At 43.8% G+C, this 18,026-nt stretch overlaps 1 protein-coding gene across 7 annotated transcripts in view; it reads left to right on the forward strand.

The window, feature by feature from the left end:
* The window catches only part of NDST2 (N-deacetylase and N-sulfotransferase 2), a 137,941-nt gene that overhangs the window by 97,404 nt on the left and 22,511 nt on the right, over nt 1–18,026 (forward strand). For all 7 annotated transcript variants that reach the window (XM_057423682.1, XM_057423685.1, XM_057423684.1 and 4 more), the window contains one exon: nt 13,295–14,692. In XM_057423682.1, the coding sequence (XP_057279665.1) occupies nt 13,700–14,692 (993 nt within the window). In that variant the 5' untranslated portion in view covers nt 13,295–13,699. The remainder of the gene's footprint in view (nt 1–13,294; nt 14,693–18,026) is intronic.

Consider the following 18,026-nt stretch of genomic DNA (forward strand, 5'->3'; position numbering starts at 1 on the left):
GGAGAGCAACGAGCGGTGGCAATTCTACCTTATCACTGTTCTGAAGTTTGTGTTTCATCCACGTAATGTCAGGGTATCAGTCCGTTCTGCTAAGTTCAAAAAGTGCTCTTGAGGCATCAGTGCTCAGTGTCTTTGTGTAACGTGGGTTTGGTAAATATGTAACCACATCAAGTTACAAGACTTTTTCTCAAATTCCCTAGCTTTTAGGATGATGTCTAGCTCCCTCCCAGAAGGTACATGAAGAGCTCTCACCGTCTCAGAAATGGTCTTTGAACGTATTTCTGATCGTGTGGACCAGTGAACAAAGGGGTAGTTGAAGATTTTAATGTCTCACCCTGTTTTACCTGCCATGATAGTGCTGCTTTTCCTTCTTCCCCTTCTGTAACTGTACAAGGAGAGAAGGAAGACAAAAAGGCCATTGAAATATCCCTGTGTTGGTTTCCTGAACATGGAGCCTGTGCTTCTGTCTTAGCTGTGAAATCTTCCTCTCTGAATGTTCTGAAAAATTGGTGTCTAGATGGGAGGACAAAATTTGGTCCTCAGCTCATGTGCAGGAATGAGTTGGAAAACTGCCACCCTGTCTTAGCTCTGGAGGTGCCTGAATGAGGGTTATGTACGGGTTGGTAACCCTTACACAGGCTCCTTGGCACTACTTGGGTAGAGTTACCTGTTGCCACTGCTGCCCAGGGACTGCCCCACTGAGGAGAGGGACACCAGGAGTTGAAACTGAGAGCCACGTTGGTGGGTTTCCTGGGGCTGGAATGGCCAATGCGTTTGTCAAACTGACAGTGCTGTGTGGCCAAGGAGGAGGATGTGCAGGTCTGCCCTCCTGGCCGGGGTGCAAGGAACTGGTGGATTTCCACATTCTCCTGTGCCTCCCTCAGCTGAGAGGGGAGTCAGGCAGCGAAGCCAGTGCCTGGCTGTGCAGAGGAGGCTGGGTTGCACCCAGTGCCTGGCAGCTGCCCTGTGGTGCTGCCTGGTTGTACCAAATAAATTGATTGGGAAAATACAGGGGGTATGGGCAAGAATAAGCGTAAAAGCACCAGGGTAGGGTTCTTACTACAGGTATCAAGATGTCAGCACGTCCTTTGAATGCACTGTCCATTAATGCTTGCAATCACAGATGTTCTGCAAGCCACTTAGCGCTTCACAGGAGGGTGAGGACAAAGCCAAAGCTTTTCAGATTATTGCAGAAACACTAGCTCAGGTTCATAACAAAGACTGAATTTTACAGTCCAAGTAGAGGCTTAATTTCTCTGTTCTTTAAGAAAAGAGAACGTCTTCCAAAAAGCTGTAATCTTTATATTCCAGCTACCAAATTAATTATGTGAGTTAAGTAGACCAAATAATTAAGAGTTAAAATTAATGTGTATTTAACTTTAATGTCTAAAATTTTAAAATATGGTTATCACAGTGTACTTTTTTAGTAACATAATTGTAGCTCTTCAAAGTTGCTGTCTAGCTAAAAATTATTTAACGCTTGTGTTTTGGCTACAATGGAGAAGATAAGAGAGAGTTTGGATATCCGGACTGCCTCTGCTCTCTCCCCTTTACAGCAGTGTTGAGTAGAAAAGGAAGAAAAAATCTTGTCTGCAAATACAGTGTTGTTCTGATCTGGGGCTACTAAAAAGCATTAATTATTTAGTTACAGTGTTGCTGCAAAGTTGAGTCTGAATTACTTGAATGCTCTAAATGCGGTTGTTTCTCTCCCATCACATCTGTGCCCAAGATTTTAGTGTTAAGTGATCTGAAAACTATGAAGTATCTGTTACATCACTGAGATCAATTAGTACATTTGGACTTGAGATTTCAGCATTAATGATGAAATGTCAGCATTTATGATGTTTTATTGTGTGTATTCTTTAGGTTAACTTACTGTCAGCTAGCTAATGCTGCTTTTGTATCTGTATGGGAAATGGTTTACAATGAAACTTGCAGAAAGCACTGTAAGAATGCAGTTTGAGCAACTTTTCTGTCCAGTGCACTCCTTGCCACCTTTTGCTCCTGAATGCTTCACTCTGGACAAAGGGAAGGGATGAGTGCACTTAGTACTGCAAGTGTATTAGATTTTCACAACCAAATCAGCTGCGGCTTTAGTCAGGATGTGGAGGAAATAATGCTGTGGTGTGTCCGGAATATTGCAAGACATGGTGAATTTCAGCCTTGCAGACTCTGAGCCCTCCTCTGTCAGCATTAAATACATAAGCTATAAGCATGCTAGTGTGTTTCTGTTGGAACTCGTCTTTGAAGATGAGCTGTTAAGACTTTTATAGACCCTACTTCTTTTGATTATTAAAGAACCTATGTTTATTAAAAGTAGGCAAGCTAGACCTAATGTCTAAGGCACCTTCTGTCTTTAGGCGCTGTGTTTCTACCTCCTTAAGCGATGTGAGCTGTCATTTTCTCCTACTCCCCTCTGACTCCTTGTGCACTCCTCCCTTTATCTCTTCCTCCTACTCTCAGCTTTGCATTTTGTTTCATGCTGCCTCCTATTCCTGGAACAGTCTCCCAGTCTCTGCTGCCAAATCCTCCCTCCCTCCCTCCCTCCCTCCCTCTCTCTGCTCTTGCAAACCTGTTTCTTCCAGCAATCATTCCCAAGTTGTTTACTTGACTAATTGTCTCTCTGTATGCTTTCTTTCCTGTATCTTTTGTTCTGGACCATGTTTCTTAATGTGAAATAGTACATGTGGCAGGAGTATATTTGCCACTATTTTGTTGAGCATTGTTTGCATTAGCTCTTTTTATAGTGATTAGTAATGGATTCCCATTCCCGTTCGGAGTGCAGAATTTTTCACTTCACTGTTTTCTGTATGCTATTAAAGAGCAGCCATGTTTTATCTTAAGGTAATTGCTAGGCTGTAGAAAATTAGCATCTATATTACAGCAAGTGCCATCAACTAGGCTGTCTGTATAGGCAAAGTTCAGCTCTCTTTATCAACTTGCCTGGAATGGTGGTAGAAAACACAGGGTACTCAGCAAACCTGGTGGTGCTCAGAAATACTTCTGTCATTGCAGTTTCGCTACAGTGGTAATTGTGGTGCTGCGGCTCTTATTTCCCTAGCATGGACAAGCTCACAGAGGTGTGCATGGAGATGTGTCTGCTTACTGCTTATAAGGCATTTTTGTATCCATTTTATATTTACAAAATCCTTCCATAAAGCATTTTGTTTGTGAAACAAGTCTTACCACAAAAATGCTGCAGAAAAGCAAAAGACCTACCATGTTAGTAGAACTGTGTGTTGATAAGTGGTTATGTTGTTGAATGCAAGTGGTGGATCAAGTTAGCATGGTTTTTGCAATGCATTTTATAGGCTGAATACCTTCTACCAGGCCAGACCAAGTTCTCTTCTCCACCGAACACCTTGCCGTGCAGGCTGATGCATGTTTCTGCCTGGAGGGAATTTCACTTTTCTGTCAATTGTGTTCTTTCCATTCCAACTGATCATTGATTTTTATAGTAAAAAAAGTTATTGGGATTTTCTGTTTTCAGTTCACTTATTTGAACCAACTTGACAATTTATTAAGAAAGAAAAAGAGACTCTGAAAATATTAATGATGCTTTAGACTATTTCATATTTATTTAGACTGATTCGTAATAAACAGTTCTGCATACTCCTAAGTCCCACCTCTGATAATATCTGACCTTGTATCCTACTGCTATGTCTGAAACAATAATAGTTTCATAAGTTTTAATCCTGTTAATGCCAATACAGGCTTGCAAAATGGCACACCAGACTAACCCCATTCGTTTTGACTTGAAGGTTGAGCATTTGTTTTTCCATTATCAGAAACTAGAAGTGGACTTAAAACTACATTTCTTCATGGAAAAAAAAAATATTTCTTACTTGAGTAAATAGTTTCCATGTTAATAATAGGAAATTAATCTGATTTTCAGCAGTCAAATGCATTTTATTGGGAATTTTACTACCTACAAATTTTGGAAGAAAGTCTCCAAGATAGCCGTGTTAGTCATATTCAGGCCCCTTGCAGTTTTCAATATCGAGATCCTTTTTGTCTTTAGCTGCAGTTCCTAATGGAGATGCACATTTTGATCAAAATTATTGAGCTTTCCTGGCAAAACTTCAGTTTTATGAGAGGGTAGATCTGATTGCAAATATGGCAGCTTTTGTTCCTGAGTTTGTCTGTGCTGTTAGTGAGGATGTTAATGAGGTCCTGAACATGAAGGAGTATTTTAAAGATGCAGTTTCATAGAAGAAATAAAATCTATTTATAATCATTTGACTAATTCAAAATGTGAGGATGTAGCACCCACTTTAGTATTAAGTCTATAAAATGGGAGGAAGACTAAGAACAATTACAGTGCAGTTTAAAATGAATTAGTGTATTTGAGATGTGTGTCTCTTGAAATACTAAGCTTTCTTTTTCTGTCTTGATTGTCTAAAAACAAGGTTTCTACAAGGGGGAACTCAAGGTACAGTGTTGAAATGCTTGTTTAAAAATGGTAGGGAACATAGCATAGTGTAAACTCTGGTGTGGCAGTATGTATTGCCTGTGTTGCTCTGATTTTGTAACAATTACAAACACAGATGGTTTGAGAGAAAATTAAATAATTCCACCCACACTACGACAGGGAAGTCTAACAATAGCCACAACTCTCTGTCACCCTGTTTCTCTAGCAGACTCCATCCTGCTGGCACTTACACATCCTTCATGCATTGAAAATTACCTCGTGTGTGAAGCTGCTGTGGAGTCCATCAGGGCTGTAAGGACCCCAGCAGGCTGGCTTTGTCCTCACCTGCCACATGTGGAGTCTCCATCCACCTTCCTCCTCCTCTGGCACAGACAGCATCCTTAGCAGCAATACCCAAACAGGACAGCTAGAGGTGGTCAGTGACAGCTGCCAGGTTCAACCTAGAGTCCAGTGATCACCAGATGCGTTACCAGGCAGGTCCAAAGTCAGGTCAGCAAGGCAGAGCGTACTTGTGACAGAATTCAGGTCATGGTATGAGCTCAGGAGCGGCTTGCAGGTCAGTAGGTGAAGGCTGGTGAGGGCATTCAGAGCCTGTTGGTGTACTCAGGGCCCCGACAGTCTTCCTCACAGAGTACCCCCTCGAGATGCGTAGGTAGCCCTAAAGGCTGAAGGCTTAGTGAGAGCAGTGACTTTGCATTTGTTCCTGCCTTGCAAACCCAGGCCTCTAAACCACTTTCTTGGTCAGCCAGTGTAATCTCCGTAGACTTCAAGTCATGCCTTTTCCACCTGATGTACTGTTGCCTTTGGTTGTCTTCACTCGTTTTGCCTTTGCAGGCCAGATTTATAGCTTGCTTATATCGCTTTTAACCCCATTTTCTGCAATGAGTTAGTGCTGTGTTAAAAGCTGTTTCTCAATAGTCAAGCCAGAAAAGAACATGAATATTTTGTTTTCTGAGTCCAGGAGACTTATTTCAATTACACTGAGGTATTAGAGAACTAGGTATTAGAAACTACAAAAGCTGGGAGATACACTATTAGCTTTATACTGGGTGGAAGTCTCATGAATAGGAGGGAGCTGCTGTGCTCAGCTGTGGAACATGTTCTTTTACAGGCCCAGCAAATTCTGACCCTGTGAATCTCAGTGCAGATACACAAGGACAGATAAGCACAAAAGCTTTCCTGAGGTTTCATGCTTTGGTGGAGCATACTTACAGCTTTCTTCTGGTGTCATTTTGGGCAAACTTTCAGTATAACAGCATCAAACCTCTTCCCTACTGTCATAACGTTCCTAGGTAAAATAGGAAAAGATTGCCTCCTATGTATTACCTGACAGGAGGAAGCAGTTGAATGTAGAACATCAGCCTCTTGCTAATTGAGGTGAAATTTTTAAAGTATAGCTCAAAGGAAGAATGGTTATGCTGCTTTCATAGCAATTACAGATAAACTTCCATAATGTACATTTCGATATGAAAACATTTCAACTCTGACACTGGGTTGTCTTAGTTTTGAGACAGATTGACTGTATTTCCTCATTAATTAATTTAGGAGAAGACAGCAGAGAAGACATTTTGCTTTCTGCAGCAGGGTCCTTTATCTGAACTGTGATAAGCAGGGTGCATGAGGGAATGGAAATTAGACCCTTGTTCATATCTAATGTGGAAGGAACTGCATTTATTTCCTGTTCTCATAGCTGAATTGAAGATGTTCTGCCATGATAGAGCATACGTGTTGATTACTGATGTAAGGACGAGCCCGAAGATGGTGTGTTTCCACCATCTGGGGTGACTGAGATACTCATTTCCCACTTGAGTGGATTAGAAAGCAACTTGGAGTGCTCTTATATGGCAGGCTCTAACCTGCACTAACTCTGGTTCTCTGTTCCACAGCTCCAAGTGGTTGGCTGCAGAAAGGAGCTTGTATCTCACATTATCACCTGGTTTGGGAAAAGAGTTAGGGTCAGAGCATGCGTAGACCTGTGTGTCAGGAAAGGCACAAAACAGAAGAAAGGGTAAGCCCAGAATGAAACTGTACAGTTCTTATGGTAGCTTGATACCTAGGGTTCAGTAGCACATGAAATAAAAGGAGTAGGTATGCTCCTTTGGTTATCTCTGAGGAAAGAGATAACTTCTCTCTCTCCTTTCTCTTACATGAGCAGTTGCATGACAGAGACCTGTGCACCTGCCAAGCAGTTACATCCGCTCAGCTGGTGGAAAGCTCTAACTTCTGTGAGCCATAATACTTGTACTCTTTCCATTCCAGCAAAGGTGTGCAGCTGCCAAGCTACTCATTATTTTTATTAAGTAGGTAACATCAGCAACTGGTGAAGGCTAAAATTCTGTCTGGTTTGGTTTTTAAACAGTTCTTCAGGTTCTCCTGATTTGCACATCTGATCTTTAGGCAGGCTGAAAACCAAGACAACAGCTGTTTTCCCTTCACAAAATTGGCCAGTGCCAAGACAGTGAAACACATAGGGGCTTGTGGTGCTGACATTCCATTTGAGGGAATACCTCAGTGTAAAAGGTTGTAATTTCCTTGCTTTTGAAAATGAGTCAGGTCAGCAGTAGTGACCCTAAGCAGTTAGTGTAGTATGGTAAGGAAAAGGCAGGGAACTGAAAACCAGATTTACTGGAAGCTTTTACAAGGAGGACCTTCATGTTTTCAGAGGAAAGGGTTGGTTTATGTTGCTAGCAGGTAATGCTGGGCCATGCCTCTGTCATTGGCATGGGCAGGACTGAAGCTGTTCTTTTTTTTCTGTGCTGTAAAGGAGCAAGAGAACAAAGATCTGCTGCAAACTAGGTTGTCAGTGGAAGGGATGTATCATGTATCCCAACAGGAAGAACCTTGCAGAAGTCATTGGATCCCTGTGCAGCCCCCTGGGGAGCTGGCCTAGCAGCATAAGGTGTCTTCTCCAAGATCTCTGCCTTCATGGTGTTGTCAAACTTCATTGCACTGGCACAAGGGTAAATTCAAGCTTACGGTTGGGTTTCCACCAGGCTGGGCTGAAGGGGGTTCATGCAGGTGTGTTCAGCATGAACTGCAGTTAGTTGCTCCTGCAGAAGGTGTGAGGTTACATACCTGTCTGGGGATGATGGTTAAAATAATGAAACGATTACTTCATTGCACAGGTCTTCTCTTAATCACATTGATGTGTTTCAAGCCTGCTGGCCAGCGCTGTCAGCTTCCTGGCTTACCACAGGTCTGCACCAGCAGGGCCTTACCCTTGCATGAGGAGAGCGCAGCCCTGGCCGGAGGCTGTGAGCCTGTCTGTCAGAGCAGCATGGGCACCATTTGTGTTTCTTGCCTCTTTGATCTGAGCTTTATATGCGTTGGGCTCTCACCACAAGATTTGACTGTCAGTGCGTGGTAGCTGAAACACATGCCCAGACCCCAAAACTGAGTTTGGTTGGCAATTGCATTAGAACGTGGCTCTGATTCCCAGTATTCTGTTTTACCCAATATGTAGAATACAGCCAGCATTCATTCCCTTGAGGTTCTAATGACTCTTTTGCTGTGTGGCTCACTGTGCTCTGCTGACACTTGCCAGGTTCTCCAGCTTCACAAGAGAGGGGGCTGTACCTGGAGGTCTGGCATACAGATATCTCCAAAGACAAGGGAGGGCCTGATGTGACTCACATTAAAGCACAATTAAAGGAATTTTGTGTCATGATGACACCATCAAAGTGGAATCGGTTGGAAAAATCAATCAGATTCTTTCTCTGATTACTGTGTAACTCTATTACTGCAGTCCCCCCTGAGGCCTAAGGCAGCAACCGTCTTGCAGGAAGTGCCAAAGAAAGACCTCTGAATTAGAACTGTTGTGGACAAAGGCAAGATCAAAGGCAAGATTCTGCTGCTGTGCTTCCAGAAAGAGGGTTATGTTATGAATAATAAAAAGGGCTGTGGAAATGTACTCGTGACACTGGGTTTTAGGGCGATAGGACTTTCTGTAGCTCAGCTAGGAAAGACCGTGTGTGATGGAAGTTCTTGATAAAGGTGTCAGATGACATCCATTATCTTCCATGTGCCCTGGCATGAATGTACCAGCAGCCCCCAAAACATATATTCTGGTCACTGGTTTAGATTAAGTGATGGTGCGTTTGTACCAATCCCCCACGATAATTTCCAAGCACTGGAAGTATCTGGAGATGTGAGACATTAAAACCATACAATTCTGATTGTTATCTTCTTTCACATCACATCAGTTGCCACGTGGATTAGCAGCGGATAATTCACAGGGTGGTTTATGTTTTGCATTAACACTGTATATCACTAGGAAACAGAATGTCTAAGTTTTATAAAGCGTTTATCTTAACGCTGGTGCTTTGTGAGATAGCTGACCTTAGCAGCTGATGCTCTCTGATGTAGCAATGCTTTCCTGGCAGGATGGGAGCCTGCTGAGCCTGCGCCCTTGCATTGGTGAAACACTTCATCCTTGTTCATTGTGACTGCCGCCTCTTGCGATTCACACTTGGGCAGTCCTGGCAGGAATCCAGAATGGACCTTAATTTATCTATAAATCTGGTTGGTTGAGGTTTGGGTGGGTTTGGTTTTTCTTGGTGTTAGATTCCGAGGAGTTAGATCTCAAAAGAGGACACAGGTATTTTGCTTTTCATTTAAGAGGGAACAGTTATCAGTGTGATTCTCCCTCCCCTTGCAGTATAGATCTTTCTGAGCTTTGTGTGTTGGGTCCGGGTGGTTTCTGACAGTTCTCTCACCTTTTAATATAAATTTAGGCTGGTGTATTTATTTTGCTACTTTCTTTTTTTTTCTTCATTTGAACCTAAACCAGCTGATTTGGTCCCCAAAGAGCTCAGTGCGTGTGGTGCCAGCTGGCATGCCCTCTGGCTGTGAAGCCTTGTTAAAGAGATCGGAGCTGACAGATTCTTGAGCAGCAATCTGATGCAGGGCTTTTTTAAAAAAAAATTTGGGGTTTTGAGCTCACCCATGTAACAAATGGGGGCTTGTTTGAGAGCTTCGATAGAGGCTTGAATGGAGCCATTGTTATCAAAACACTGCTGTGATTCAGAAGTGCCCAGCAAAGGGGGCTCCTCTCCCTCTTGCTCCTCAGCTGGGCACTGCAGGTGTGGTAGCCTAGTTTAAACTCTGGTTTCATCCTCATTCTGCAGAATAATCCAGTTGTCTTGTGATTTTCATCTTTAAACTGATAACCAGGGAAAGTGAAGCTGCAGTTCTTTGCAATTCAGTTCAACAATAAAAATGAAGTTGGAGAGAGGTGAGTGAGTGAAACCAGGGAAGAGAAGTGTTTTCCAGGTTGATGTTTTGGGGGTAAAGAGTTGTAAAAGTAGTACAGTACTTTGCCAGGCTTTCACATAGATCAGCATAATCTGAGTTTTCTTACTGTTATCGTGGTATTTAGATTACAAATTCTAGCCCAGAAGCACTTGCTTGGAATATTTTACAGGCACTGCATGGCCTCTTGAGCTTGTAAATCCCTCTTTACATTGCTTTCTCCTACAAAACCAACTTCTGTCTATGTTTCTTGAGATAATGATTTTTTTTTAATCCAAATTAGTCTAATTATTGTATTTCATACACTGGGATTAAAAAGCAAAAGGATGTGAGCTATTTGGGAAGACACTGACACAATTCTCAGTCTTCTCAGTGAAAATCAAGTATGAAGGAATCCGAGTGGAGTGTTTTGAATGAATTTGTTGCATAGGAGTAGAATGAAGACCACTTCTTATAGTAGCTAGTATGCATGGAGTCATATATGTCATATCTTACAGGGAATTAATAAGAGATATAGCATTTATTATATGTTTCTACCTAACCTGTCTCTGCCCTGCTGAATTCTTTCTTTCCCTGGCTCCTGCCTCTCTGCCGTTGAATGTGACTTTGGAGCTCTATTGCGAAGCCCAAGCAGGTGACATCAGAGCCTTCCTTGCAGAGTCAGTAGGATGCAGAAGGCTCATTGTGGAGGTGGAAAGGTTGTTTTCCTGGTTGATTTTGAAAGGTGACACATGTTTTGGGATACTGTGCCGATACACTGGCAATCCCAGTGTATCACTGGGGCTAAACTTGACTTAAACTGGAATTAGAAGCTGTATGCTGCACTCAGTCCAGAGAGTCGTGCATTCAAAATCTGTTGTCACTTCAGTAACTAAAGAAGGAAAAAAGTATCTGAATTCTGTTTTTTTACATCTTCCCGTGGTAATTTCTCCTCTTCTCTCCAGTAAAATTTAACAATATGTAGAAACAAAACTCAAAGATGATGGTTGCCCTTGTTGAAGAAAACACAACTTATTGTCACTGATGGATTTCCAAAGACAGTTCTGTCATTACAGAGGGCCATTTGGGAATGAAGACTAGATCAGCTTGGAGTCTGGGCAACAGAGGTTTGGTTTGTTGGGGGTTTTTGCTTGTTTTGGTTTTTTAACCTTGATTCACCTTCTGCCTCACAGTGTGACCTTCAGTAAGAGCTGCTGTGCCTCAGTTTCTCCAGCGGAAAATTGTTTCTGTCATATACTTTGCATTTACAGTCTACAGCTATTCTGAAGATCTCACTGGGGCTAAGGTTTCTTTGTGCACTACGCAAACCAGTCCAGGCTCTGCTGAGCTTATACCATAGATGTTATTTGTGATAATACTTAATGACCGTTGCAAGGCTTGTGTAAGGAGCACTCCGACTCTCTTCCATCTGCTGTCACAAAGCTAGCAGTATTATATCTCTTCATATGAAATCTGTTGGAGGTTTTTTTGTCTCTGCTTCAAGCTGTGGCACCAGTTTGGAAACCAGCCTGGTGGGAGTCTTCCGAGTGGGACTTCTGGCCTCATCTGTGAACTGATATTTTCCCTGACTCAGAAGGATTTTTTTCTGTTTAGTAATACACATTACAAAATATGCATCTGTCTCACAAGTCATTTCTTTTCTGGTGGAGCAAAATTAGCATCTGTCTCACAGGTCACAAGTTTCTTTTCTGGTGGAGCTAGTTGTTAAAACCCTGACCTTACTATATAAGTCTTAAACTCATGGACAGCCTAGTCTCCCATATTCTTTGTTTTGTCAGAGTGATAGTCGCAAAAAAGCTCGAGAATGGGAGGAGTGGAGAAAGGGCGAAGAACTGTTTTGGTAGTGCTTTTTGTTGTTGTTGCTCTTGTGCCTCCTGGTGTTGTAAGCGGTGCCAGTTGAGCAGGTGGTTAGCGGGATCGTGGAGCACATGTCTGCAGGAGTGTGGGTGAATGATTAAGAAAGGCTTTGAGAGAAAAAAGGGGGGTTTAACTTTTGCAGAGAGCTCATTTGGAGCAGGACTGACTTGGTGAGCAACATCTGGCATTCAGGGTGTCCGTGCATTGTGCTGGGAGGGGCGGGCAGCAGGTGCTCCCTAGAATCCCACCTGTATCCCAGCTAATGGTGTTGTCGCTGTAGGTGAGTCACCCTTCTGGTAAGGGAGAGAAGAACTACACAGTGATTTCATTTTATTTTTAAACCAAAGAGCAGTTTAGTTACTTTCCCTGGTGTTTATGTTTGGTGTTTGTTGGCTTTGTTGAGCATTTTAGCCTGGAAAAATAACAGCATATGGTGAAATAGTCTGCTGTCATAAACACAAAGCAGGAGGTGAGAGAGCTTTGTAACAAGAAGCATTCGCATGTTTGAGACCAACCCAAATTCACGTTGTGCTGTTGGTGATTTGAAACTGGCTTCATGCTCTTCAGAGGCATGTGAGGGAAGGTGAGGAAAATCTGAGGAGATGTTTCCCGTCCAACTGCCACCGAATCGATTGGCAGCAATCAGGTGTATGGTGTGTGGGCAGCCTTGCCACCTGGCTCCATGATGTCTGAGGGACATTGTATCTCCAGAGCCATGTTTTGACGGCCCTAAAAGAACATGAATTCCCAGGAAGAGCGGGGCAGCCTCATAGAGAGGGGTGGGAATCATGAAAATTGGGAGCTGTGGGGCATTCCGTGGGAATTCCGTGATAATTTGAGGCATTCAGGGGACTGGAGCACCTCCCGTATGAAGACAGGCTGAGAAAGTTGGGGCTGTTCAGCCTGGAGAAGAGAAGGCTGTGTGGAGACCTCATAGCAGCCTTCCAGTATCTGAAGGGGGCCTATAGGGATGCTGGGGAGGGACTCTTCATTAGGGACTTTAGTGAGAGGACAAGGGGTAACGGGTTAAAACTTAAAGGGGGGAAGTTTAGGTTGGATATAAGGAGGAAATTCTTTCCTGTTAGGGTGGTGAAGCACTGGAATAGGTTTGCCAAGGGAGGTTGTGAATGCTCCATCCCTGTCAGTGTTCAAGACCAGGTTGGACAGAGCCTTGGGTGACATAGTTTAGTGTGAGGTGTCCCTGCCCATGGCAGGGGGGCTGGAACTTGATGATCTTCAGGTCCTTTCCAACCCTAAATATTCTATGTTTCTATGATTCTGCTGGGCTTGACGCAGCATATCCTGAGGGCCTAGGAAGTTGCTGGCAAGGACTTGGACACATCACTGTTAGTATTGGAAGTGGGCAAGATGGAGAATGTGAGGGCTCTTTCTTCTTGTTGTTAATTTTGAAATAGAGGCTAGAATAAAAGGGGTTCATGTTTTCTGTTCAGTGGCATAAAGAGGAGTGGGGAAGGCCAGGTATGGCAGCTCTGCTTGCTGTAGCGTGTGAGAAACTCACCCAGGGTGAATGCTGAGTGCCTGTGCACTGTCAGGGCCTTTCTCTCAAAGGCCATTATGGAGGTTCTGCCAAGCTCCCACACAAAAGGTGTGTGTCACTTCCCAGGGAGCATGTCTGCCTGCTGACAGGCGAGCGGTGCTGCCCACCTAGCACCTGCTGATCCTGCCATTTAATCTCAAACCCGTTAAATAACATGAATCCATACTGAGAATTGACTTTTTCTTTTTGAATTGCAGGGTGCAAAGAGAAGGTGGCATCATGTGAATGCAGAACAGCTAGGAGAGAAACGGGACACCTGGGAAGGCTGAGCTGAGACTGCTCGTGCACAGGATGACAGACTGATTTGCTCTTCCAAACGATTCAGGGAAACTTCACTCCTCCAAAAGACTTCCTCGAGTGAGAGGAGAGGAGCAGAAGGAAGCATACAAAAGAGCGATGGGAATTGAGGGCCATGGTTACCTGAGATAAATGGCAGATCCCTGGGAGTCTAGCCTTGTACCTGTTCGCCTTCGCTTTGTTTCTCTCCGCAGCTGCTCTTTCTTCTCTGCGAGCTGCTGCTGGGTGCTGCCGCGGCGGCACTGGAGACCTCAGGAGCGCCGTGGGTGCAGCGCGTGAGGAGGGGCTGGGCAGCCCGCCTCACCATGATTCAGCTGTGGAAAGTGGTGCGGCATGTGCGACAGCTGGAGCTGCACAGGTTGATCCTGCTGCTCATCGCCTTCAGCCTCATCTCCATGTGCATCCTGGCCTACTACGTCACTAACAGTCCCAAAATCAAGGAGCCGCCGCCCCTGCCCTTCAGTGACTGCAGCAGTCAGCACCGTGTCTTGATCCCACCGCAAGCCAGCTGGAGGCTCACGAAGTCTGTGGACACCTCACGCACAGATCCTGTGGTGTTAGTCTTTGTGGAAAGCATTTACTCCCAGCTGGGGCAGGAAATAGTGGCCATCCTGGAATCTAGCCGGTTTAAATACAGGACAGAGATCGCCCCTGGCAAAGGGGATATGCCCACCCTGACAGACAAAGACAGAGGACGCTACGCTCTTATTATCTACGAGAACATCCTTAAATATGTGAACCTAGATGCTTGGAACCGAGAGCTGCTGGACAAATACTGTGTAGAGTATGGAGTAGGGATTATAGGCTTTTTCAAAGCCAATGAGAACAGCCTGCTCAGTGCACAGCTCAAGGGTTTCCCCCTTTTCCTACATTCCAACTTGGGGCTGCGGGACTATCACATCAACCCTAGTGCTCCCTTGCTCTACGTCACCCGGGCTAATGAGGTGGAGCAAGGTCCCCTGCCTGGTGATGACTGGACTGTGTTCCAGTCAAACCACAGCACCTATGAGCCGGTGCTGTTGGCCAGCACGAAGTCCTCAGAGTCTATTCCTCACCTGGCCACCCACAAAGCATTGCATGCCACAGTGGTGCAGGACCTGGGTCTGCATGATGGGATCCAGCGGGTTCTCTTCGGCAATAACCTCAATTTTTGGCTGCACAAACTCATTTTTGTGGATGCCATTGCCTACTTGACTGGCAAGCGCCTCTGTCTCACACTTGATCGCTATATCCTCGTTGACATTGATGATATATTTGTGGGAAAAGAGGGCACTCGCATGAAAGTGTCGGATGTAGAGGTAAAGTTCCTAGAATAACTACAGGCACCAGGCAATTCTCTAGTGTGTGTGGTATGCCAGGAAAGGCAGGGTTGCATTTAATTTGAGTGCAAGACTTGATTGCTGCAATTGTTCTCATCTTAAACAGAGAACTGGCCTGCAAATGGCCAGTTCTGAGGCCAGATGCTGAGGCATCCTGTGTGATGCTCTCAACTGTTTTGCAGGTTCAAAAGGAGCATTTTTCATGCTGGGACCTGTAGCTGGCCTCTCTGAATTTAGGAGGATGTTGCCTATGGTGGTCTGTTCTGTCTCATCTTTAACACAGGGAGCAGACATATGCAGATTTCTTCTGTCAAATCTATTTGTAGCTGTATACGTACTTTTCAAAAGGAAAAGGCGGATTGTAATAGAATAGAATATAAAACTGTATTAGATTATTATGATGTGTATAAACTGTATGTATTATATTGCAAAGCTGTTGGCTGGTCCCTGGAGTGTAAACTGCAATAGTCTATGTTTTAGCCATCTAGCTTTTCAGGACATAACTGAACTGGAAAAAGAAAGGTTTTCTCTCACCCTTTATTACACCCCTCTCATATCCTCCACCAGCAACCCCCATTCCGGAGCAGGAAATACCCAAATATTCACCAGGGAAACATGGTCACACCAGGCTTTCATGAGAACCATCTCCGTGGCCTCATGATTGGGAAAGAGAGATGCCATCTTTATGGTTTGCTTTCTTTGGCAGTTCCTTGAGTAATACAGTGACCTATTAGGAAAGGATACGGGAAAGGCACAGAGAGAGGGATATTTTCTGGAGGAGAGGGAAGCAAGACAGGCAAAGGAGTAAGCAAGTAGGAAGAAGGTAAGAAACCAAGTGCCCCTTCTAATTCTTTGTGTCCTTGAAAGTGTGTGATAGAGCGTTCTTCTAAGTCCGTGATACATGTACATATGCTGCATCATGGAGCTAAGGACTTGCCTTGTAGCTTCCCCATCAGATACTGACTGGTGTCTTCCCCATCAGTTCTGGTTTGTAGCCATTGAGGCAGGTGTGTTGTCTGTTTCTCCAGGTTTGCTGAGGTTGTTACCACGGGTATGAGGCTCCAAGCCTTTCTCTCTGGCTTCCCATTTAGCACTTGCCCTTAGATAAGTCCTGGCTGGATTTTCCTGGATACCAGTCATGATGACAGTAAGCCTGTGACAGCAGCTGCCTTACCGTGTTTCCAAAACAACTTCAAACTGAAGCACCCTTTAACCTTTCATCTGAGTGCACAGAACATTTGAGGCAAAGGTATAAAACAAAATACTGTTATACACATGTGCCCCCTTACCTGAACCAGACCTCATCCATTACATGTTCCAAGAGCACTCTTACACCTCACTTAGGAGTCTTACCTCCTTTTCTATCTGTTTTTTGCATCTGTGCAAGACGTATCTCGGTTTATCTCCATTTTTCGAGGTTTTGAGATTTTAAGTTCTGTTTTCCCAGATTTGCCTTGGGGGGAATGCATTCTGTTCAGAGCTAGCTTTATCTTTTCAGTTCATTTGAAGCTGCATGCCTGAAGCAGCTGTAATCGCATGCCATTATTTATTTTACTTGTTTCATGCTTTAATAATTCTTTAGAGGCACCTTTGACCATAGGTCTCTGAGCAAACAGATGTATAAAAAGTGTTTCCAAGCAGTCAGATATAGAAAAAATAGAGCAGTTTTTATATGATACTTATTTAAGGAAAGTGCTACAATTTTCATCATTTCACCACAGTGTCCATGTGTTTTGAGGAGCTGTGATGTTCTGAATTTGTTGTTTGACGCATCACAATCTCATCTTGGTCTTAAGCAGGCCCTGCACCCTCTACACCAAATTGGCAGAGATTCTCACTTTTGTAACGTTTGTGCAGGTTGCAGACTCATGTGAGAATGCAGGAGATAGGTGGCCAAACCCCTTGGAAACAAAGGGTGCTCTAGTGATGTTAAAAACAAACCCAGACAAAATAATTCCCAAAGATGCTTTGTTTGGGTTTTAACAGGGTGAAATGGAGGAATAATCTGTGATCAGTAAGCAGAGAATCTCAGGCAAAGCAGATAAAACCCAGATTTATCCATTTAAAAGAAGCTCTCTGATTGCAGAGACATGAGAGGGTAATGAATTTTTACCTTTTAAAAGCGAGAAATAACTACATGGATTTGTTGATAGCCTCTCACCGTGGGGAGAGAAGGGAATATAATAGTGGCAGAACAGCTGGCATTTTTTTTGGCCTTTCATATGAAAGCTCTGTCTCAGGGCTGTTAACACACAGCTCCTTATCTGAAAGGTTAGATTACAATGGTGAGGGTAGCGGTTTGGAGATTGGATGTTGTGTGAAGGTATAAAATTCACTCTGCTGTCCCAGTGAGCCTGTTCGCCCATGTGCAGGTACACATTCAGAGAGCTTCCAAACAAAATGGCTATTAAAAGAATGCATGTCCATAGTAGATGTCCTGTATGAGAGGAGAAATGTTTTTATTGGTGATGCTTGAAGGAGAGTTGAATGGCTTTGTTCTTCAACAAGGCAAAAAAGGAATTGTGCTTGCTTTTACTTTAAAGTTGGTAACCCTTGAGTTCCTGTTTCTACTGAAGGGCAGCAGCCAGGGGCTTGCCATCCTCAATTGGATTGAAACAGTTGGAAGTTGAACAAGGAAAATGTTTTTCCCTTGTAAAGTTTACCAGAGATTTGAGCTGCATGTAATTAACAAAACAAAAATCTCAGAAAATCCCTTCTCTTCCCAATTATTCCGTATTCAGTCTCTTCTAAAATCATAATCCTTGAAATTCACCAAACCTCAGTGGAACTGGCCAGCAAAGATGAGCCGTTTCTAATGCAAAAGGATCTGGCTTTTATGATCATTCCTGCTTGTCCTTAGGTATAAGGAAAGAAGATTAAGTAGATCAGGTTTTGCCTCTTTTGCTAGTAATCTCTACAAGGGCATAAATAGTGAGCAGTTCTTGCTAGCAAGTCTGAGAGAAAGCTAAGTGCAGATCAAGGACAGCCCTTTCATTTTGGGTTATGAGGGTAGAAGAGAGCGAGGCTGGTGAGGCTGGCTGTCAGCCTGCTCTTGCCTTTCTAAATTGTAGAGAATGATCTTACATGAAATGAAAATACTCAGCAATTTCTAACTCGCTGATTCTAACATTGTAAGAGGTAGAAGTACCAGTACCATGAATGCTTTCTGTTTTGATGGTGCTGTTTTGAACTATGCCACTGCTACTGCTGGGTGGTGAGAAGACTGCAGAAAATTCTCTTGTGAGTGTGCTGCCCTGTGTCATAGGGCCAGATCCTACGAAGGTGTCTCTGCAACACATTCCTAATATGCTTT

Source organism: Pezoporus wallicus, unplaced genomic scaffold, assembly GCF_028554395.1.
Source record: "Pezoporus wallicus isolate ANWC-B61680 ecotype Strahan unplaced genomic scaffold, APGP_CSIRO_Pwel_v1 contig_1181, whole genome shotgun sequence".
Classification (NCBI taxonomy): Eukaryota; Metazoa; Chordata; class Aves; order Psittaciformes; family Psittacidae; genus Pezoporus; species Pezoporus wallicus.